The 21,171-nt window shown below is 48.9% G+C and overlaps 1 protein-coding gene across 1 annotated transcript in view; it reads left to right on the forward strand.

The window, feature by feature from the left end:
* Positions 1-6,973, forward strand: part of LOC106597140 (myelin regulatory factor-like protein) — a 29,317-nt gene extending 22,344 nt beyond the window's left edge. The window contains exons 19-24 of the mRNA XM_082964229.1: positions 99-146; positions 268-352; positions 449-523; positions 1,150-1,261; positions 1,408-1,482; positions 6,318-6,973. Of these exons, the coding sequence (XP_082820355.1) occupies positions 99-146; positions 268-352; positions 449-523; positions 1,150-1,261; positions 1,408-1,482; positions 6,318-6,404 (482 nt within the window). The 3' untranslated portion in view covers positions 6,405-6,973. The remainder of the gene's footprint in view (positions 1-98; positions 147-267; positions 353-448; positions 524-1,149; positions 1,262-1,407; positions 1,483-6,317) is intronic.
* Positions 6,974-21,171: the final 14,198 nt, after the last annotated feature.

Genomic DNA, 21,171 nt, shown 5'->3' on the forward strand with positions numbered 1-21,171 from the left:
AGTGAGACGTAGTTCTGATGCTCTATAAAGTGTTGGCATTGTGCTGCTTGTGATATGCAGTAATCCCACCTTTTGTGGTTCCAACTCTGCCTTCTCAGATAAAGGGAAAGACAAATTCAATGAAGAAATCAAAGGTGCCGGAGATTGTAAGTCAAATTCTACCACATACGTTTGAAGACACATTTTATGCTAATCCAAATCTGTTATTTTCTGAGTTTATTTCACAATACTTTAGAGACTGACATCAGATTGTTGTTCTATTTTCAGGGACAAACACAACGATAAGGTCTTTTTTCATCAAAGAAAACGAGCAGATGATTGACTCTCGGTACTGTGAGAGGGGAAGGTGTGGGTACGTATTCAGTCAGTTTCAACTCATTTACAGATTTAGAATCAGACTGCCAAACTGATGGTCTACTCCATCTCCATTTGATCTGGTTCCATTCAGGTCAGGAAACTACTCCTTCCAAATCCCCATCAGCAAGTTCGTCCCTACCAACATGCGTGTCACTGTCCAGATGAAGTGAGTAACCAGGACATGCTTCCTCTTGTCTCCACTTTGTTTTCCACTTCAATAATTCAATAGGACTTGTCTTTCCACTGCAGTGGTGACAGATTGGCATTGACTGTGGACTCTGGAAGGAGCAGGGGAGAGTTTCTCAGAGTTTATTTTACCTCAGGGGCTGATGATGGTCTGAATCCTCCCAGACATTGAGTCCATGCACGGGGGACTGCGGGAGCTTGCGAGTCAAAGGGCTCCATTTAATCCTTAGTGCAGTATGATGCGATTTGGAATTTAAAGGCAATGTTTCCGGGCATTTGCGGAGACTGCAGTCATGTAGTTGCTGCGTATGTCGTCTCAATGGGAAATTACCTTTAAATGTCAATCACACTATACCGCAGATCTTCAGCGCTACGGATTGAATCGAGCATTGAAGCTTTGTCTGAGTCAGACATTGGACCCAGTCTGGCAGGAGTTCCTGTTCTGTATGAGGAGATGAAGGCCTCTAAGACAGAGCTGCATAAGGCACATTCTCTCATTGTTGTTCACACTAATTACAAATGGTCACAGAACACCTGGTACTTGCACCGTGGGTTTGTTGTAAGTACAGTAAATAACCACTAGGTGTCTCCTCTCCTCTGACACAGTACGACAGAGCTGCTGGTTGTCCACCTGTGTCATCATGATGAGACATTTAAATGCTCTGCCTTGATGGACCATGATCAAACCAACGAAGATGACAATTTCATAAATACACAGGTATGGCATCCACAGACAACACTATACTGTGGTTGCTCTCTGTATGATAATTGCAAACTCTTTGCTCTTTGTATGATAAAAAGTGAACAAAGAAAGTAAGAAAGAGAGTATAAAGGTTGAAAGTGTTTCTCTCTTGTTCTCTCCAGGGCTACGTCCATGAATGGCCTCTGCCAGTGTCTCGATTCTACAGCAGCTCCTACCACTTCCGCTCAGCAGTGGCTGTAAGAACTAGAAGATTCTCAATGTGTCCTTTCCTAAAATATCAATGTCAAACGACACTGTCCCAGTAGCCTCACAACTACTAGGTGTTGTATGTTGTGGGGGGAAAAACGACCCGATCTGATAACCACAATCTAACAGAGTTGTTAAACATTAGTATGTTATAACCACCCCCTCCCTTTACTCAACCCACCACAATGCTCTCGTCTCACCGTAATGCTCTCGTCTCACCGTAATGCTCTCGTCTCACCGTAATGCTCTCGTCTCACCGTAATGCTCTCGTCTCATCGTAATGCTCTCGTCTCACCGTAATGCTCTCGTCTCACCACAATGCTCTCGTCTCACCGTAATGCTCTCGTCTCACCGTAATGCTCTCGTCTCATCGTAATGCTCTCGTCTCACCGTAATGCTCTCGTCTCATCGTAATGCTCTCGTCTCACCGCAATGCTCTCGTCTCACCGTAATGCTCTCGTCTCACCGTAATGCTCTCGTCTTCCCGTAATGCTCTCGTCTCATCGTAATGCTCTCGTCTCATCGTAATGCTCCCGTCTCACCGTAATGCTCTCGTCTCATCGTAATGCTCTCGTCTCACCGTAATGCTCTCGTCTCCCCGTAATGCTCTCGTCTCCCCGTAATGCTCTCGTCTTCCCGTAATGCTCTCGTCTCCCCGTAATGCTCTCGTCTCACCGTAATGCTCTCGTCTCACCGTAATGCTCTCGTCTCACCGTAATGCTCTCGTCTCATCGTAATGCTCTCGTCTCACCGTAATGCTCTCGTCTCACCGTAATGCTCTCGTCTCCCCGTAATGCTCTCGTCTCATCGTAATGCTCTCGTCTCACCGTAATGATCTCGTCTCATCGTAATGCTCTCGTCTCATCGTAATGCTCCCGTCTCACCGTAATGCTCTCGTCTCCCCGTAATGCTCTCGTCTCACCGTAATGCTCTCGTCTCACCGTAATGCTCTCGTCTCACCGTAATGCTCTCGTCTCACCGTAATGCTCTCGTCTCACCGTAATGCCTCACCGTAATGCTCCCGTCTCCCCGTAATGCTCCCATCTCCCCGTAATGCTCTCGTCTCACCGTAATGCTCTCGTCTCACCGTAATGCTCTCGTCTCACCGTAATGCTGACTACACCCTGTCACTGTAGGTCACCCAGAGATGTTATTTAATGTTGTAACAGACTGACTACACCCTGTCACTGTAGGTCACCCAGAGATGTTATTTAATGTTGTAACAGACTGACTACACCCTGTCACTGTAGGCCACCCAGAGATGTTTTTTAATGTTGTAACAGACTGACTACACCCTGTCACTGTAGGCCACCCAGAGATGTTATTTAATGTTGTAACAGACTGACTACACCCTGTCACTGTAGGCCACCCAGAGATGTTATTTAATGTTGTAACAGACTGACTACACCCTGTCACTCTAGGTCACCCAGAGATGTTATTTAATGTTGTAACAGACTGACTACACCCTGTCACTGTAGTCCACCCAGAGATGTTATTTAATGTTGTAACAGACTGACTACACCCTGTCAGTGTAGGCCACCCAGAGATGTTATTTAATGTTGTAACAGACTGACTACACCCTGTCACTGTAGGCCACCCAGAGATGTTATTTAATGTTGTAACAGACTGACTACACCCTGTCACTGTAGGCCACCCAGAGATGTTATTTAATGTTGTAACAGACTGACTACACCCTGTCACTGTAGGCCACCCAGAGATGTTATTTAATGTTGTAACAGACTGACTACACCCTGTCACTGTAGGCCACCCAGAGATGTTATTTAATGTTGTAACAGACTGACTACACCCTGTCACTGTAGGCCACCCAGAGATGTTATTTAATGTTGTAACACACTGACTACACCCTGTCACTGTAGGTCACCCAGAGATGTTATTTAATGTTGTAACAGACTGACTACACCCTGTCACTGTAGGCCACCCAGAGATGTTATTTAATGTTGTAACAGACTGACTACACCCTGTCACTGTAGGCCACCCAGAGATGTTATTTAATGTTGTAACAGACTGACTACACCCTGTCACTGTAGGTCACCCAGAGATGTTATTTAATGTTGTAACAGACTGACTACACCCTGTCACTGTAGGCCACCCAGAGATGTTATTTAATGTTGTAACAGACTGACTACACCCTGTCACTGTAGGCCACCCAGAGATGTTATTTAATGTTGTAACAGACTGACTACACCCTGTCACTGTAGGCCACCCAGAGATGTTATTTAATGTTGTAACAGACTGACTACACCCTGTCACTGTAGGCCACCCAGAGATGTTATTTAATGTTGTAACACACTGACTACACCCTGTCACTGTAGGCCACCCAGAGATGTTATTTAATGTTGTAACAGACTGACTACACCCTGTCACTGTAGGCCACCCAGAGATGTTATTTAATGTTGTAACACACTGACTACACCCTGTCACTGTAGGCCACCCAGAGATGTTATTTAATGTTGTAACAGACTGACTACACCCTGTCACTGTAGGCCACCCAGAGATGTTATTTAATGTTGTAACAGACTGACTACACCCTGTCACTCTAGGTCACCCAGAGATGTTATTTAATGTTGTAACAGACTGACTACACCCTGTCACTGTAGGTCCACCCAGAGATGTTATTTAATGTTGTAACAGACTGACTACACCCTGTCAGTGTAGGCCACCCAGAGATGTTATTTAATGTTGTAACAGACTGACTACACCCTGTCACTGTAGGCCACCCAGAGATGTTATTTAATGTTGTAACAGACTGACTACACCCTGTCACTGTAGGTCACCCAGAGATGTTATTTAATGTTGTAACAGACTGACTACACCCTGTCACTGTAGGCCACCCAGAGATGTTATTTAATGTTGTAACAGACTGACTACACCCTGTCACTGTAGGCCACCCAGAGATGTTATTTAATGTTGTAACAGACTGACTACACCCTGTCACTGTAGGCCACCCAGAGATGTTATTTAATGTTGTAACACACTGACTACACCCTGTCACTGTAGGCCACCCAGAGATGTTATTTAATGTTGTAACAGACTGACTACACCCTGTCACTGTAGGCCACCCAGAGATGTTATTTAATGTTGTAACAGACTGACTACACCCTGTCACTGTAGGCCACCCAGAGATGTTATTTAATGTTGTAACAGACTGACTACACCCTGTCACTGTAGGCCACCCAGAGATGTTATTTAATGTTGTAACAGACTGACTACACCCTGTCACTGTAGGCCACCCAGAGATGTTATTTAATGTTGTAACAGACTGACTACACCCTGTCACTGTAGGTCACCCAGAGATGTTATTTAATGTTGTAACAGACTGACTACACCCTGTCACTGTAGGCCACCCAGAGATGTTATTTAATGTTGTAACAGACTGACTACACCCTGTCACTGTAGGTCACCCAGAGATGTTATTTAATGTTGTAACAGACTGACTACACCCTGTCACTGTAGGCCACCCAGAGATGTTATTTAATGTTGTAACAGACTGACTACACCCTGTCACTGTAGGCCACCCAGAGATGTTATTTAATGTTGTAACACACTGACTACACCCTGTCACTGTAGGTCACCCAGAGATGTTATTTAATGTTGTAACAGACTGACTACACCCTGTCACTGTAGGCCACCCAGAGATGTTATTTAATGTTGTAACACACTGACTACACCCTGTCACTGTAGGCCACCCAGAGATGTTATTTAATGTTGTAACAGACTGACTACACCCTGTCACTGTAGGTCACCCAGAGATGTTATTTAATGTTGTAACAGACTGACTACACCCTGTCACTGTAGGCCACCCAGAGATGTTATTTAATGTTGTAACAGACTGACTACACCCTGTCACTGTAGGCCACCCAGAGATGTTATTTAATGTTGTAACAGACTGACTACACCCTGTCACTGTAGGTCACCCAGAGATGTTATTTAATGTTGTAACACACTGACTACACCCTGTCACTGTAGGTCACCCAGAGATGTTATTTAATGTTGTAACAGACTATGAAGACACCCTGTCATTGTTATGGTTTAGTAGTCTATGCCAGATGTCCTATGCTTACGATGTCATACAGTCAAATGTATGTATGTGTGGTTGATTGAGGATTTGTTTCTGACCAAAACAAACTGTAATTCTTCATCTCAGAGAGGAAGAGGTGAAGCGAGAGGTTTTACTCTGCTCAAAATCTGCCCACAAAGTGAGGAATTTTTGTATGAAGGTCAATGAGATAGTGTTGAATTTGGTCAACAAAAAATGTAATTCATATTTTGCTACGTGAGGCTTGTTTGATTGAATAGAAGTTTCGTTATGGTTAGGTTGTTAAACGGACATAAGTGAAAGCACCTGGCATTTCGGCAACTTTGGAAAAAAAAAAAGAAAACGACGGTATCAGATTTGTGACTGTTGTCATAGGGATAGATGGAGAACTCAACATGGCTAAAACCCATTTTAGCATGGGTATTGCCATTGAGGGCTTCCACCATTTTAAAGTAGTCAACTGGGTGGGGATTCCTATGAGATGGAAGCAATCCCACAACGAAGAAGAAGAAAATGGACTACTTTAAAATGGAGATGCTGCCCATGCTGTCACAGAAGCTAAAATGGCACAGATACAAAGATGAGTCCTCTATCTATCTCTAAGGCCTGTTGTGCACACGCCTATCTACCCTGTCATTGGCTAGAATGGTTCCACCTGATCTCGCCTCCTCACGCTTGCCTTCCATCTTTGAGGACTTGTACAGTATTTCCAGTGTTAGAGCCGTCACTTGCCAATGTAATAGACAATCTTGGTCTGTCTCCATCCAGGGCCAGGCAGACTGCAGTACCGACCGTGGCTTCGTGGGGGCGCTGTTCACAGACTACCATTTCAACTTCTACCGGAGGTGTGAGTGAGGAAGAAGATCTCATCATACTGTAGTTCCTCTGGCAGGCCAGCCAGTGTCCGATGACGTGTGTGTCAATGCTTCTCTTCAAGATGTATGGAAACCGTAATAATTAATCCACTTTGTATTGTTTTTCTATGAAATGTGTTGATTGTTGAGATTGTTGTATATAATCTCTTTTACAAGGACTGTATAAGAGCATATTTATTGATACAGAATTACAGTAGGTAAGAGTCATTTGATTCACTTTGCCTTGTGACAGTTCTTGCACTATGTGAAAAGAGATTGAACTGGAACAGACCTGAATAGGATCATTTTGTTTTCAGTAGAATGTAATGCAGTATAACAGGTTATTGATTACTCATTAAACTATACATTGATCATGTCACACTGTTGGCACACAGGAGGACAGGATGAGTCCCAAAGTAAAATAGTACTTATATTTCATACTTGACTGTGTAGGTAGCTATTACATTTATTTCAGAAAGTAATTGTGTTGAATTCTGTGTTACTGCAAAATGTCCTAGTAATTACCAGGTAAATACCATTGGAAACTGTCAAATAAAGTACTGAATTCTCTGTTCTGAAGCAGCTACTTCCATCCAGGGTCAACTTTATCATTCAGACGCTAATTTAGAATGACGTCAGTTGCCTACAACACACACCACCGCCAACACAACTTTTAAACCAACGGCTACAAGGTATTCTGACCAATGTCTCCTTCTCCTCTATTCTAACCAATAGAGATGTCTCCTCTCCTCTATTCTAACCAATAGAGATGTCTCCTCTCCTCTATTCTAACCAATAGAGATCTCCTCTCCTCTATTCTAACCAATAGAGATGTCTCCTCTCCTCTATTCTAACCAATAGAGATGGCTCCTCTGCTCTATTCTAACCAATAGAGATCTCCTCTATTCTAACCAATAGAGATGTCTCCTCTCCTCTATTCTAACCAATAGAGATGGCTCCTCCGCTCTATTCTAACCAATAGAGATGGCTCCTCTGCTCTATTCTAACCAATAGAGATGGCTCCCTGTCTCCTCTCCTCTATTCTAACCAATAGAGATGTCTCCTCTATTCTAACCAATAGAGATGGCTCCCTGTCTCCTCTCCTCTATTCTAACCAATAGAGATGTCTCCCTGTCACCTCTCCTATATTCTAACCAATAGAGATGTCTCCTCTATTCTGGCCAGTAGAGATGTCTCCCTGTGTCCTCTCTTCAATTCTGGCCAATAGAGATGTCTCCCTGTGTCCTCTCCTCTATTCTAACCAATAGAGATGTCTCCCTGTGTCCTCTCCTCTATTCTGACCAATAGAGATGTCTCCTCTCCTCTATTCTAATCAATAGAGATGTCTCCCTGTGTCCTCTCCTCTATTCTGGCCAATAGAGATGTCTCCTTCTCCTCTATTCTAACCAATAGAGATGTCTCCTTCTCCTCTATTCTGGCCAATAGAATGTCTCCTTCTCCTCTCCTCTCTATTCTAACCAATAGAGATGTCTCCTTCTCTCTCCTCTTTAAACCTTTGACATCATCCACACACCATGAGAGAGGGATTGGAGGAATCTGGAATAGAAAGTAACACACACACACTAGAATGTAAATCACACAACCAATGGCCCATAATCCGTTCTGACACAAGTATAAATACTTCACATTTTAATTAATCTGAAATCCATTCCAACAGGAGACAAGAGATATCTTTGTGCAGCCTATGACCTATATGAGTGCAGTGTGTGTGTCTGTCTGATGGGGGATAGAGGGAGAGATGGGGGGGTGGAGGGAGAGATGGGGGGTGGAGGGAGAGATGGGGGGGTGGAGGGAGAGATGGGGGGGTGGAGGGAGAGATGGGGGGGGTGGAGGGAGAGATGGGGGATGGAGGAAGAAATGGGGGATGGCGGGAGATGGGGGGGGTGGAGGGAGGGAGAGATGGGGGGGTGGAGGGAGAGAGAGATGGGGGGATGGAGTGAGAGATGGGGGATGGGGGGATGGAGTGAGAGATGGGGGATGGAGTGAGAGATGGGGGATGGGGGATGGAGTGAGAGATGGGGGATGGGGGGATGGAGTGAGAGATGGGGGATGGGGGATGGAGTGAGAGATGGGGGATGGGGGGATGGAGTGAGAGATGGGGGATGGGGGGATGGAGTGAGAGATGGGGGATGGAGTGAGAGATGGGGGATGGGGGATGGAGTGAGAGATGGGGGATGGGGGGATGGAGTGAGAGATGGGGGATGGGGGGATGGAGTGAGAGATGGGGGATGGAGGGAGAGATGGGGGATGGGGGGATGGAGTGAGAGATGGGGGATGGGGGGATGGAGTGAGAGATGGGGGATGGAGGGAGAGATGGGGGTCTCCATGGCTCTCTCTTTAACACCTCAGTTAACATGTGGTTGAGGTGATGTACTCAGACAAGCAACACCAGAGAGAAGGGAAGAGATGACAAAGATTGGGGGAGAGAAGGGGGGATGGAGGGAGAAAGGAGGGATGGAGGGGGATGGAGGGAGATGGGGGGATGGAGGGAGATGGGAATAGAGGGATTTATGGAGGAAGAGATGGGGGATGGAGGGAGAAGTGGGGTGATGGGGAGAGATGAGGGAGAAGTGGGGGATGGAGGTAGAAATGGGGGATGGGGAGAGATGTGGGGGATGTAGGGAGAAATGGGATGGAGGGATAGATGGGAGATGGGGGATGGAGGGAGAGATGGGGATGGAGGAAGAAATGGGGGATGGAGGGATAGATGGGGGATGGTGTGAGGGATGAGGGACGGGAGGGGGATAGATGGAGGGATAGATGGAGGGAGAGATGGGGGAATATATGGGGGATGGGGGAATAGATGGGAGATGGGGGATGGGGGAATATATGGGGGATGGGGGAATAGATGGGAGATGGGGGATGGAGGGAGAAATGGGGGATGGAGGGATAGATGGGGGATAGATGGGGGATGGAGGGAGAAATGGGGGTGATGGATGGATGGAGGGAGAGAGAGGGGTAGAGGGAGAGAAAAGTTGGTTGGAGTGGATTAGAGATGTTAGGATAGACGATAGGTGGACGCTGTAGGTCTGAATGAATTAGCTGTGTGTTATGGATCAATGAAGCTCCCAATATTATCTGGATCAAGCACAGGACCACACCGTCATTCATTTAGTCATCCACTAATTCATTCATTAAAACTAAAGAATAAAATATCCGTCAACAGACATGACGTGGTCCTTACAACCAAAACACAGAGGTACACGTAGACACACAACCCATCTCTGTTTCTGTGTGTGTTATGACTTATTCAAGCGCAACCCAAGCAGCACTCTGAAAGACTAATTAGGTGCCAGTAGCCGGCGTGGAGAATGACGGCTGGAAGATTCAGAAGACATATCCTTCTGCTCTACCTGGAGTGATGGGAGAAACTGTAGAAGATGCTGTTGCATTATTGATGAACAGTGAAGACACTGGTTAGCCAGGCGGTTAGGAGTGGGCTGTGGCTGACAGGGGTGTAGGCAGAGAGAGTCAGAGAGGGTAGACTAGGCTGGGACAGGGGGGGGGGGACAGAGGCACACAGCCCAGACCACACACCAGCAGCATCCCCACAAGCCTCTGCAACAGAGATGGATGTAGAGGTGAGTTATTGCCACACAAAACATTTTATAAATAGCTGCATATAGAATGGATTATTTCAGAATTATTTATTATTTCGGTTTTATTACACAGAGGCTCTGTAGAAAGTATTGATTCAGTTACTTTTAATGTGTTATTTTCTGTCTAAAATGTAAGCACTAATGTACAAATAGCCTGTTTAATCACAGCGTGAACATAATGCATATTACACGTATGTACATGTTGGGGTACACAGCCTGCTAACACTTGCGTATTAATAACATTTGATGCCAAATCAATGAAAGATGCATTGCAAATTCTGTTTAGACATTTTCATGGAATTTGTGTGCATAGCCTACTTGGATTTTTTTAAAATAGAAAACCAAAATTACCGAAGAGAAAGGGAATCTACACTGAGTGGACAAAACATTAAGAACACCTTCCTACTATTGAATTGCACCCCCGTATTGCCCTCAGAACAGCCTCAATTCATCAGGGAATGGAATCTACAAGGTGTTGAAAGCGTTCCACAGGGATGCTGGCCCATGTTGACTCCAATGTTTCCCACAGTTGTGTCAAGTTGGCTGGATGTCCTTTTGGTGGTGGACCGTTCTTGATACACACGGTAAACTGAGTGTGAAAAAACCCAGCAGCGTCGCAGTTCTTAACACAAACCTGTACGCCTGGCAGCTGCTTGACTCCCGAGTGGCGCAGCGGTCTAAGGCACTGCATCTCAGTGCAAGAGGTGTCACTACAGTCCCTGGTTCGAATCCAGGTTGTATCACATCCAGCTGTGATTGGGACTCCCATAGGATGGTGCACAATTGGCCCAGCGTCTTCCGGGTTTGGCCGGTGTAGGCCGTCATTGTAAATAAGAATTTGTTCTTAATTGACTTGCCCAGTTAAATAAAGGCTCAATACTACCATACCCCGTTCAAAGGCACTTCAATATTTTGTCTTGGCCGTTCACCCTCTGAATGGCACACAATCCATGTCTCAAGGCTTAAAAATCCTTCTTTAACCTGTCTCTTCCCCCTTCATCTACACTGATTTGAAGTGGATTTAATAAGTGACATCAATAAGGGAACATGGATTCACCTGGTTAGTCTATGTCATGGAAAGCACATGTGTTCTTAATGTTTTGTACACTCAGTAATAACAGTAAGTGCATAGTGAATGAAGTCATCAATCCTGCCATCTGCAGTGACATGAACTACATAACAATGACCAAGTGACAGGCTGTTGGATGTGTTTGAACAGCAGTTTTTGTGTTGTTCTCACAATGTTTTAATGGAGGATTAGTACAGGACAATTTGCAAGGAACTTGGCTCAAATGTCTACAAAAATGTGGGATTTGTAACTCATAAATGTACCCAAATGAAACAAACACTATGTATACTATTGAATGTATTTCATGGCAGGCTTTAGTCCACTCCACCTAGTTCAGTTTTACTGAGGGCTCAGACTTTAGTCCACTCCATCTAGTTCAGTTTTACTGAGGGCTCAGACTTTAGTCCACTCCACCTAGTTCAGTTTTACTGAGGACTCAGACTTTAGTCCACTCCACCTAGTTCAGTTTTACTGAGGGCTCAGACTTTAGTCCACTCCACCTAGTTCAGTTTTACTGAGGGCTCAGACTTTAGTCCACTCCACCTAGTTCAGTTTTACTGAGGGCTCAGACTTTAGTCCACTCCACCTAGTTCAGTTTTACTGAGGGCTCAGACTTTAGTCCACTCCACCTAGTTCAGTTTACCTGAGGGCTCAGGCAGGGTTGCAGCTGAACAGGGCTACTGAGGTAAATAAGCTCAACTCAGCTGCAGTGGGAGAGGTGTCAGGTTCCTTAGTGACAGCACTCACACACACACACACACACACCACACACACACACACACACACACACACACACACACAGAGACACACACACACACACACAGACAGACACACATTCTCTCACATAGGCATAACGAACAGAGACACGATTTGATCACAGCAATGTTGACCAGAGTCGTAAAACAAGTCCGTCCATCCCTACCTCCCACGGTCCCACCTCTCACCCAGCTCAAACTGTAAAAACACCTCACTCAATGAAAGCGTAAAAGTAATACAAATGGAAGTATTGATTTTATGTGGCTGGTTCTTGTTCAGCTGCAGTAAACTGGGTTGTTACTTTGGGACGATCCCTTTCCCTTCTCTCTTTAATTTGACAGGCGCTAGTGGACCGGACATTAAGAAGTCTTTACCTCTCACATTCAGCAGCAGAAAGGTGAGGGTTTCAGGTGACTCCTCTCTCTCTGGCTCTCTCTTTTTTCCTTATCTCTCTCTCTCTCTTTTCCTTCTCTCTCTCTCTCTCTCTCTCTCTCTCTCTCTCTCTCTCTCTGGCCCTCTCTTTTTTCCTTCTCACAGGGTGGGCTCCAGTGAAAGAGAGAGACAGGGGTGGGCTCCAGTGAGAGAGAGAGACAGGGTGGGCTCCAGTGAGAGAGAGAGACAGGGTGGGCTCCAGTGAGAGAGAGAGACAGGGTGGGCTCCAGTGAGAGAGAGAGACAGGGGTGGCCTCCAGTGAGAGAGAGAGACAGGGTGGGCTCCAGTGAGAGAGAGAGACAGGGTGGGCTCCAGTGTGAGAGAGAGAGAAAGGGGTGGGCTCCAGTGAGAGAGAGAGACAGGGGTGGGCTCCAGTGAGAGAGAGAGACAGGGTGGGCTCCAGTGAGAGAGAGAGACAGGGTGGGCTCCAGTGTGAGAGAGAGAAAGGGTGGGCTCCAGAGAGAGAGAGACAGGGTGGGCTCCAGTGTGAGAGAGAGACAGGGTGGGCTCCAGAGAGAGAGGCAGGGTGGGCTCCAGTGAGAGAGAGAGACAGGGTGGGCTCCAGAGAGAGAGACAGGGTGGGCTCCAGTGAGAGAGAGAGACAGGGTGGGCTCCAGTGAGAGAGAGAGACAGGGTGGGCTCCAGTGAGAGAGAGAGACAGGGTGGGCTCCAGTGTGAGAGAGAGACAGGGTGGGCTCCAGAGAGAGACAGGGTGGGCTCCAGTGAGAGAGACAGGATGGGCTCCAGTGAGAGAGACAGGGTGGGCTCCAGTGAGAGAGAGACACAGGGTGGGCTCCAGTGAGAGAGAGAGACAGGGGTGGGCTCCAGTGAGAGAGAGAGACAGGGTGGGCTCCAGTGAGAGAGAGAGACAGGGTGGGCTCCAGTGAGAGAGAGAGACAGGGTGGGCTCCAGTGAGAGAGAGAGACAGGGGTGGCCTCCAGTGAGAGAGAGAGACAGGGGTGGCCTCCAGTGAGAGAGAGAGAGAAAGGGGTGGGCTCCAGTGAGAGAGAGAGACAGGGGTGGGCTCCAGTGAGAGAGAGAGACAGGGTGGGCTCCAGAGAGAGAGACAGGGTGGGCTCCAGTGAGAGAGAGAGACAGGGTGGGCTCCAGTGTGAGAGAGAGACAGGGTGGGCTCCAGAGAGAGAGAGAGACAGGGTGGGCTCCAGTGTGAGAGAGAGACAGGGTGGGCTCCAGAGAGAGAGACAGGGTGGGCTCCAGTGAGAGAGAGAGACAGGGTGGGCTCCAGAGAGAGAGACAGGGTGGGCTCCAGTGAGAGAGAGAGACAGGGTGTGCTCCAGTGAGAGAGAGAGACAGGGTGGGCTCCAGTGAGAGAGAGAGACAGGGTGGCCTCCAGTGTGAGAGAGAGACAGGGTGGGCTCCAGAGAGAGACAGGGTGGGCTCCAGTGAGAGAGAGGATGGGCTCCAGTGAGAGAGACAGGGTGGGCTCCAGTGAGAGAGAGAGACAGGGTGGGCTCCAGTGTGAGAGAGAGACAGGGTGGGCTCCAGTGTGAGAGAGACAGGGCGGGCTCCAGTGAGAGAGAGACAGGGCGGGCTCCAGTGAGAGAGAGACAGGGGTGGGCTCCAGAGAGAGAGAGACAGGGGTGGGCTCCAGTGAGTGAGAGAGAGACAGGAGTGGGCTCCAGTGAGAGAGAGACAGGGTGGGCTCCAGTGAGAGAGAGAAACAGGGGTGGGCTCCAGTGAGAGAGAGTGAGAGAGAGACAGGGTGGGCTCCAGTGAGAGAGAGTGAGAGAGAGACAGTGTGGGCTCTAGTGAGAGAGAGTGAGAGAGAGAGACAGGGTGGGCTCCAGTGAGAGAGAGACAGAGTTGTCTCCAGTGAGAGAGAGACAGGGTGGGCTCCAGTGAGAGAGAGAGACAGGGTGGGCTCCAGTGAGAGAGAGACAGGGTTGTCTCCAGTGAGAGAGAGACAGGGTGGGCTCCAGTGAGAGAGAGAGACAGGGTGGGCTCCAGTGAGAGACAGGGTGGGCTCCAGTGAGAGAGAGAGACAGGGTGGGCTCCAGTGAGAGAGACAGGGTGGGCTCCAGTGAGAGAGAGAGAGAGACAGGGTGGGCTCCAGTTAGAGAGAGAGACAGGGGTGGGCTCCAGTGAGAGAGAGAGACAGGGTGGGCTCCAGTGAGAGAGAGAGAGAGAGAGACAGGGTGGGCTCCAGTTAGAGAGAGAGACAGGGGTGGGCTCCAGTGAGAGAGAGAGAGACAGGGGTGGGCTCCAGTGAGAGAGAGAGAGACAGGGGTGGGCTCCAGTGAGAGAGAGAGACAGGGTGGTCTCCAGTGAGAGAGAGAGACAGGGTGGCTCCAGTGAGAGAGAGAGACAGGGTGGGCTCCAGTGAGAGAGAGAGAGAGACAGGGTGGGCTCCAGTGAGAGAGAGAGACAGGGTGGGCTCCAGTGAGAGAGAGAGAGAGACAGGGTGGGCTCCAGTGAGAGAGAGAGACAGGGTGGGCTCCAGTGAGAGAGAGACAGGGGTGGGCTCCAGTGAGAGAGAGAGAGAGAGAGAGAGAGGGGTGGGCTCCAGTGAGAGAGAGACAGGGTGGGCTCCAGTGAGAGAGAGACAGGGGTGGGCTCCAGTGAGAGAGAGAGACAGGGGTGGGCTCCAGTGAGAGAGAGAGACAGGGGTGGGCTCCAGTGAGAGAGAGAGACAGGGTGTGCTCCAGTGAGAGAGAGACAGGGGTGGGCTCCAGTGAGAGAGAGAGAGAGAGGGGTGGGCTCCAGTGAGAGAGAGAGAGAGAGGGGTGGGCTCCAGTGAGAGAGAGAGACAGGGTGGGCTCCAGTGAGAGAGAGAGACAGGGTGGGCTCCAGTGAGAGAGAGAGACAGGGTGGGCTCCAGTGAGAGAGAGAGACAGGGTGGGCTCCAGTGAGAGAGAGAGACAGGATGGGCTCCAGTGAGAGAGAGAGACAGGATGGGCTCCAGTGAGAGAGAGAGACAGGGTGGGCTCCAGTGAGAGAGACAGGGTGGGCTCCAGTGAGAGAGAGAGACAGTGTGGGCTCCAGTGAGAGAGAGAGACAGGGTGGGCTCCAGTGAGAGAGAGAGACAGGATGGGCTCCAGTGAGAGAGAGAGACAGGATGGGCTCCAGTGAGAGAGAGAGACAGGGTGGGCTCCAGTGAGAGAGACAGGGTGGGCTCCAGTGAGAGAGAGAGAGAGAGACATTGTGGGCTCCAGTTAGAGAGAGAGACAGGGGTGGGCTCCAGTGAGAGAGAGAGAGAGAGAGACAGGGGTGGGCTCCAGTTAGAGAGAGAGACAGGGGTGGGCTCCAGTGAGAGAGAGAGACAGGGTGGGCTCCAGTGAGAGAGAGAGACAGGGTGGGTTCCAGTGAGAGAGACAGAGAGACCGGGGTGGGCTCCAGTGAGAGAGAGAGACAGGGTGGGCTCCAGTGAGAGAGAGAGAGAGACAGGGTGGGCTCCAGTGAGAGAGAGAGACAGGGTGGGCTCCAGTGAGAGAGAGACAGGGGTGGGCTCCAGTGAGAGAGAGAGACAGGGTGGGCTCCAGTGAGAGAGAGACAGGGGTGGGCTCCAGTGAGAGAGAGAGACAGGGTGGGCTCCAGTGAGAGAGAGACAGGGGTGGGCTCCAGTGAGAGAGAGAGACAGGGGTGGGCTCCAGAGAGAGAGAGAGACAGGGTGGGCTCCAGTGAGAGAGAGAGAGAGAGAGAGGGGTGGGCTCCAGTGAGAGAGAGAGACAGGGTGGGCTCCAGTGAGAGAGAGAGACAGGGTGGGCTCCAGTGAGAGAGAGAGACAGGGGTGGGCTCCAGTGAGAGAGAGAGACAGGGGTGGGCTCCAGTGAGAGAGAGAGACAGGGGTGGGCTCCAGTGAGAGAGAGAGACAGGGTGGGCTCCAGTGAGAGAGAGAGAGACAGGGTGGGCTCCAGTGAGAGAGAGAGAGAGACAGGGTGGGCTCCAGTGAGAGAGAGAGACAGGGTGGGCTCCAGTGAGAGAGAGAGACAGGGTGGCCTCCAGTGTGAGAGAGAGACAGGGTGGGCTCCAGAGAGAGACAGGGTGGGCTCCAGTGAGAGAGAGAGAGAGACAGGGTGGGCTCCAGTGAGAGAGAGAGAGAGACAGGGTGGGCTCCAGTGAGAGAGAGAGACAGGGTGGGCTCCAGTGTGAGAGAGAGACAGGGTGGGCTCCAGAGAGAGAGAGAGAGAGAGACAGGGTGGGCTCCAGAGAGAGAGGGAGAGAGACAGGGTGGGCTCCAGTGAGAGAGAGAGAGAGACAGGGTGGGCTCCAGTGAGAGAGAGAGACAGGGTGGGCTCCAGTGTGAGAGAGAGACAGGGTGGGCTCCAGAGAGAGAGAGAGAGAGAGACAGGGTGGGCTCCAGAGAGAGAGAGAGACAGGGTGGGCTCCAGTGAGAGAGAGAGACAGGGTGGGCTCCAGTGAGAGAGAGAGAGAGACAGGGTGGTCTCCAGTGAGAGAGAGAGAGAGACAGGGTGGGCTCCAGTGTGAGAGAGAGACAGGGTGGGCTCCAGTGAGAGAGAGAGACAGGGTGGGCTCCAGTGAGAGAGAGAGAGAGAGAGACAGGGTGGGCTCCAGAGAGAGAGAGAGACAGGGGTGGGCTCCAGTGAGAGAGAGAGACAGGGTGGGCTCCAGAGAGAGAGACAGGGTGGGCTCCAGAGAGAGAGACAGACAGGGTGGGCTCCAGAGAGAGACAGGGTGGGCTCCAGTGAGAGAGACAGGGTGGGCTCCAGAGAGAGAGAGAGAGAGACAGGGTGGGCTCCAGTGAGAGAGAGAGACAGGGTGGGCTCCAGAGAGAGAGACAGGGTGGGCCACTTCAAGGTGCCATCGATCTCATGTCTTGGTGTGGTTTCCATCCAGTAACCCAACACTCAGTGTTCCATCACCATCGTAATGAGGCCAACCTGTAAAATACCCTCCCAAAGACGACCTTAACGTGAGCTCACTTCTCCCTGCTCAGTGTGTGTGTGTGTGTGTGTGTGTGTGTGTGTGTGTGTGTGTGTGTGTGTGTGTGTGTGTGTGTGTGTATGCTGTGATACAGACCCAGGCAAGCCAACACCTCTATCAGGTCTCTCCTCTCTTAACTGAAGGGCTCTTGGCTACTGACCTGAGTAATGATGATTACTCAGATTCTCCACGGCGATGCAGGACTGAACCACAACCTCTCTTTCAGGAGCAGGGCTACGTTACAGTGGCAAGGCTCAATGTACAGTAAAGACATCTGATTGGTTAACAGCAGGCCGGGAAGGAAGCAATGAGAGAGGAAGACATTTGTAAATGGGAGACTTCCTGGTTACACTTCATTTGGACTGCTGCTGCGCCCATCAATCAATGTGTCAACATGCCGTTTGCTTACTGAGAAAACATGCTGTGGCCTGCTGGCAGTGGAAAGAAATGGTTATGAGGACGATGTCTGGAGGTTTAAATGTTCTGTAAATGTGTTTGGAAATAAATGAATATATTTTAGAATGTATTATAAAAAGGAGCATCATCTAAAGTTCCCCTTTTACAGGCCATGTATTTTCCCTCCCATCAACCCTGCTGCTCAAAGCAAAGAGAGGGGAGACCCAGCCATGCTCAGCCTCCAGGAGCTCAGCCTCCAGGAGCACCAGAGGAAAGTGGAGGACAACAAGCGTCTACTTGAGCAGGTACAGTACATGTGGTAGGAACTACAACGCCTTCCATTTTGCCTCTAGGCCTTGTGGGAAAGGTAGTCATGGAGTCTACCTCAGAAGCTGCTTGCCCCCGGGTGGGTGGGTGGAGAGAGAGAAAGACACTCAAATTGAATACCACACAGTTGACTGATGTGTGAGATGAGATGGGGCCAGCAGTGTGTGTGTGTGTGTGTGTGTGTGTGGGTGAGAGATATGGGATCAGCAGTCGGTTAGTCGCCTTGCAGCGGTGATGACATCATCACAGCAGAGTGTGACTGTGAGAGGGGATAACGCTATAGAGGCTGTACTGACTGTGAGAGGAGATAACGCTATAGAGGCTGTACTGACTGCGAGAGGGGATAACGCTATAGAGGCTGTACTGACTGTGAGAGGGGATAACGCTATAGAGGCTGTACTGACTGTGAGAGAGGATAACGCTATAGAGGCTGTACTGACTGTGAGAGGGGATAACGCTATAGAGGCTGTACTGACTGTGAGAGGAGATAACACTATAGAGGCTGTACTGACTGTGAGAGGGGATAACGCTATAGAGGCTGTACTGACTGTGAGAGGAGATAACGCTATAGAGGCTGTACTGACTGTGAGAGGGGATAACGCTATAGAGGCTGTACTGACTGTGAGAGGAGATAACGCTATAGAGGCTGTACTGACAGAGAGGAGATAACGCTATAGAGGCTGTACTGACTGTGAGAGGGGATAACGCTATAGAGGCTGTACTGACTGTGAGAGGAGATAACGCTATAGAGGCTGTACTGACTGTGAGAGGAGATAACACTATAGAGGCTGTACTGACTGTGAGAGGAGATAACGCTATAGAGGCTGTACTGACTGTGAGAGGGGATAACGCTATAGAGGCTGTACTGACTGTGAGAGGAGATAACGCTATAGAGGCTGTACTGACAGAGAGGAGATAACGCTATAGAGCATGTACTGACTGTGAGAGGGGATAACGCTATAGAGGCTGTACTGACTGTGAGAGGAGATAACGCTATAGAGGCTGTACTGACTGTGAGAGGGGATAACGCTATAGAGGCTGTACTGACTGTGAGAGGAGATAACGCTATAGAGGCTGTACTGACAGAGAGGAGATAACGCTATAGAGGCTGTACTGACTGTGAGAGGGGATAACGCTATAGAGGCTGTACTGACTGTGAGAGGAGATAACGCTATAGAGGCTGTACTGACTGTGAGAGGAGATAACGCTATAGAGGCTGTACTGACTGTGAGAGGAGATAACGCTATAGAGGCTGTACTGACTGTGAGAGGGGATAACGCTATAGAGGCTGTACTGACTGTGAGAGGAGATAACGCTATAGAGGCTGTACTGACAGAGAGGAGATAACGCTATAGAGCATGTACTGACTGTGAGAGGGGATAACGCTATAGAGGCTGTACTGACTGTGAGAGGAGATAACGCTATAGAGGCTGTACTGACTGTGAGAGGAGATAACGCTATAGAGGCTGTACTGACTGTGAGAGGGGATAACGCTATAGAGGCTGTACTGACTGTGAGAGGAGATAACGCTATAGAGGCTGTACTGACAGAGAGGAGATAACGCTATAGAGGCTGTACTGACTGTGAGAGGAGATAACGCTATAGAGGATGTACTGACTGTGAGAGGAGATAACGCTATAGAGGCTGTACTGACAGAGAGGGGATAATGCTATAGAGGCTGTACTGACTGTGAGAGGAGATAACGCTATAGAGGCTGTACTGACTGTGAGAGGAGATAACGCTATAGAGGCTGTACTGACTGTGAGAGGAGATAACGCTATAGAGGATGTACTGACTGAGAGAGGAGATAACGCTATAGAGGCTGTACTGACTGTGAGAGGAGATAACGCTATAGAGGCTGTACTGACTGTGAGAGGAGATAACGCTATAGAGGCTGTACTGACTGTGAGAGGAGATAACGCTATAGAGGCTGTACTGACTGTGAGAGGAGATAACGCTATAGAGGATGTACTGACTGAGAGAGGAGATAACGCTATAGAGGCTGTACTGACTGTCATCATCATGTCTTATCTCAGCCATCTTACAGGGTTGTTATCTGGCTGATGGAGACAGAGAGAAGAGGGAAATAAATCCACTAAAATACATCATTAGATTCCATCTGCCTCATTGGACCGTGGTGGGGAATCCTTTACAAATGGAATTGAATATGATGTACCCAACATACAGTATTTTTATGTTAGTTTAACCTCAACAGATGAGGATCATAACATCTGGTTTCAGAGAGTTTGTCTCTGTTCATTCACAACTGCAGTCATAAAGCCTCTGGGCTTTGTGCTGGCTGAAATGACCACCATGTTGTTGCCCAGTTGGAGGGTTGTTATGTGAGAATGAAGCTGATTGGAAACTCAAGGCCGAGCCAGAATCCCATTAAGATGTTCTGTCTGAAATGGTGTCTGGACCACAGCCCACTGGATATGGAGAATGAGTCCTTTGTGGTGTCGATATGTCGTCCTCAAGCTCGAACACATGGCTTTTTGTGTGAGCGAGCAGCGAGGGTTTTCTCTTCTGTGTGTTTGAGTGGGATACATGTTGGTTGACACGTTTTTGTCCTGAGATCAGGAGGAGGATCGTGCTTCTGAATGCTAGAAGTCCATTCAGTTTGTAATGTATCCTTTTGGCAAAGCCGTCTTGGTCTATTTATCTATGCAGAATCCCCTTGCAGTCAACATACAGAAGAACCATAGCTATAACTCACTGTAGTTAACGAAAGCGGTGATGTCGATAGTAAAATGAGTCTCCCTGGGCTCTCTGCTGTGCAGCTGGCGCGTATCGAGGAGGAGCTGGTAGACAGCCTTCGCAGGGAGGTGGCGAGAAAGAGAGAGCTGAACGTTATACGACAGGAGGACAACAGGCTACGCTGGAGGACACTGTGTTTCCTTCAGCTCAACCAGCGCCTCAAAAAGTACGTACTACACACTTTACAAATATCTTTTTTCTCCAGATATGATACTGTAGTACGAATTTATGAGATAGCCTTTCATTTTCAAGGACATAAACTTCATTATAAAAAGGGCCATTGTGCTCCTCTCTAAGGAGATAACCTACTGGTAACCTGTTGATACCTGGTAGTACAGTCTCTTACCTTCTACATATGCTGTGTCTCTGTATTTATACCATGCTGACTCTCTATGTTTTGCCAGGCCAGTTGTAACCAGCTATTACAAGAACATCCCTATGCACATCTACTGTCTCCCTATTCAGACTGTTGGAAAAGGAAACAGTAACAAGAAGAACAAGAAGTGGCA

Source organism: Salmo salar, chromosome 17 (assembly GCF_965601325.2).
Source record: "Salmo salar chromosome 17, fSalSal1, whole genome shotgun sequence".
Taxonomy (NCBI): Eukaryota; Metazoa; Chordata; class Actinopteri; order Salmoniformes; family Salmonidae; genus Salmo; species Salmo salar.